General features: G+C 32.9%; 1 protein-coding gene across 3 annotated transcripts in view; it reads right to left on the bottom strand.

Moving 5' to 3' along the window:
* LOC122265046 (uncharacterized) overlaps positions 1 to 1,487 on the bottom strand; it is a 2,800-nt gene extending 1,313 nt beyond the window's left edge. The window contains exons 1-4 of one of the 3 annotated variants that reach the window (XM_086541287.1): positions 1,421 to 1,487; positions 480 to 562; positions 143 to 277; position 1 (exon numbers count right to left, since the gene is read on the bottom strand). The exon at position 1 is cut by the window's left edge and continues 98 nt beyond it. In XM_086541287.1, the coding sequence (XP_086397413.1) occupies position 1; positions 143 to 277; positions 480 to 560 (217 nt within the window). In that variant the 5' untranslated portion in view covers positions 561 to 562; positions 1,421 to 1,487. Of the gene's footprint in view, positions 4 to 142; positions 278 to 479; positions 563 to 1,420 lie in introns of all 3 variants that reach the window. The other 2 variants (XM_086541288.1, XM_086541285.1) reach the window with 2 other exon arrangements.
* Between the last annotated feature and the right edge of the window lie 1,013 nt (positions 1,488 to 2,500).

Raw genomic sequence — 2,500 nt, 5'->3', positions numbered from 1 at the left:
CCTGATGAAGGAAAGAAAATAGTCGCCCCTTGTTACGTATAGTGACGAAGAGTTATAGATGCCTTATAGATACTCACACCATATCCCATCTATATATCATAACATCGACGTTAAAAAAAAATCTGCGTTAATATTATCCAACCTCCTCCTCTTCCTTGTCCTCGTGAGCCTCGTGTTTGGGAAGGACCGGCTCCTCTCCGTAGCATTCCTTCACCGCGTGGAAGACCTGCTTCGACCATTCTAGGTAAACATTTTCGCCTAAGCAATTTGTCATCACCTGAAACAGGTAATCGGATTAGGAAGATCCAGTGTCTTCTTGATTAAAGGCTCAGCGACACCAATTTCTGATCCGATCTTATTACTGATGAATACATTAAAGAGGAGAAAAGCACACCGAAAAGATTCTTTTTTTTTTTTTTTTTTTTTTTTTTTTTTTTTTTTTTTTTTTTTTTTTTTTGTCGAGGGTCGTTGTAACATACCTTAGTGAATGCATACTTCTTGGCGAAGCTGTCCCCAAGGACGGAGCAGACGGCGGTCAACAGGATCACGAGTCGAAGCATCCTGTGGGACATGTTCATGGACTATGATATTTACTGTATATATACGCACACACTCTCACACACACACATACACACACACGCACACACATACACACACAAACACACACACACACAAACACACACACACACAAACACACACACACACACACACACACACACACAAACACACACACACACACACACACACACACACACATATATATATATATATATATATATATATATATATATATATATATATATATATGTATATATATACAATAATAATAACATACATATTGCAAAAGCAATAACTAGCATCGATGATGATCTCCATTAACGCCCCAAAGTCTTGTTTCAATGCATATCTACGCCATACCTTTATTGAACTAAATGCAATTATAAACAGTTCCACTTTTTGTGAGGAAATGCACTGGCAATGAATCCTGTAAAACAGTTCACTTCCAAAATTCTAACCAACTAGTCCCAATACAACCTTTCGTGCAATTTTGCTAATAAACCGGCTAACTAAGAAAATAACCAATTAACCTAATTAACAATAAACCTAAAAAAACATAAAAAAAACTAAAAAACAAACAAAAAAAACATAAAAAACACATTCACCTACAATAAACCTAAAAAATAATAATAATAAAAAACAAACAATAAATAAAAAAATAAACAAAAAAACATTAAAACATAAAAAAAAACATTAACCTACAATAAACCTAAAAAAAAAAAAAAAAATAAATAAATAATAAAACACCCTCCTCAGAAAACTCTTCGCGGAACATCATATCAGTTTTCGAAACCAAGTTATCTTCGAAAAATACCATCCCAACCTAACCCACAGCCGGAAGACGCAACGCAAAGACTCTAACCTGTTTGTTGTTAGCAGATCGAGTGCGTCTGGGTAGCGTCGACGTCCCTCTTATATATCCGTCTTTGAGAATCGGGCGAGTCATTGCAGCCAAATCTCATAGTGTCAACGGCCCCCCCGCTGCAAAACACTCGTCAATGGGAAGGCCTTGGGATACAGGCCGTGGGCGTGGGTACTGTGAGGTGTTTTGCAGAAGATGTGTTCTACGGGTGAACGCCTACCCGGGGCCATGTGTTTATTTTATCTTATTGTTTTCGTGACTTGCGTCGTTGTCATTATTGTCATCATCATTGTTAATTTCGTTATATTCGTAGTGATTGTTGGAATAACATTAGTAGAAGCCTCCTCTTCCTCCTATTCATCATCATCATCATCATCTTCTTCATCACCATCATCGCTCTTTTTTACTATTATTGTTATAATTGTCATTATTATTGTTATCACCATTATTATCATCATTGTTATTGTCAGTGTTATTGTTATCACTATCAGGATCAACATCATCGATATTGTTTTTATCATTATTGGTATTATTATTATTATATCATTATCATCATTATCATTATTATTGTTGTCAATGTTAGTGTTATCATTATCGAAATCAGCATTATCAATATTGTTATCATCTTTCTTAGTAGTACCAGTATTTTATTATAATCATATTTATTGTTATCATTATTATCATCATCATTATTATAATCATTATCATTATTACTATCATTATAATTATCATAATTGTTATCATCATCCTCATTATTATCATTGTTATCATTATTATTATCATTAGTATCATCATTATCATTATAATCATTATTATTACTAATATCATTATAACTATCATTATTATCATCATTATCATTATAATCATTATCATTATTATCATCATTATCATCATAATCATTATCATTATTACTAATATCATTATATCATAATTGTTATCATTATCATTAACATTATCATTATTGCAAGTTACTTACAAATTATATTATATCGTGGTATATGGTACAACTACATCATTTTGAAGTGACAAAAGTCTATAGTAGTTCGACTGTTGGAATGTCCGTTGCAGGTGACGTTCGGG

Source organism: Penaeus japonicus, unplaced genomic scaffold (genome assembly GCF_977035675.1).
Source record: "Penaeus japonicus unplaced genomic scaffold, GWHDUDI00000001_assembly GWHDUDI00000010, whole genome shotgun sequence".
In the NCBI taxonomy this organism is placed as follows: Eukaryota; Metazoa; Arthropoda; class Malacostraca; order Decapoda; family Penaeidae; genus Penaeus; species Penaeus japonicus.
The sequence above is the reverse complement of the archived record's forward strand: the minus strand, read 5'-3'. Positions and strand labels throughout refer to the sequence as shown.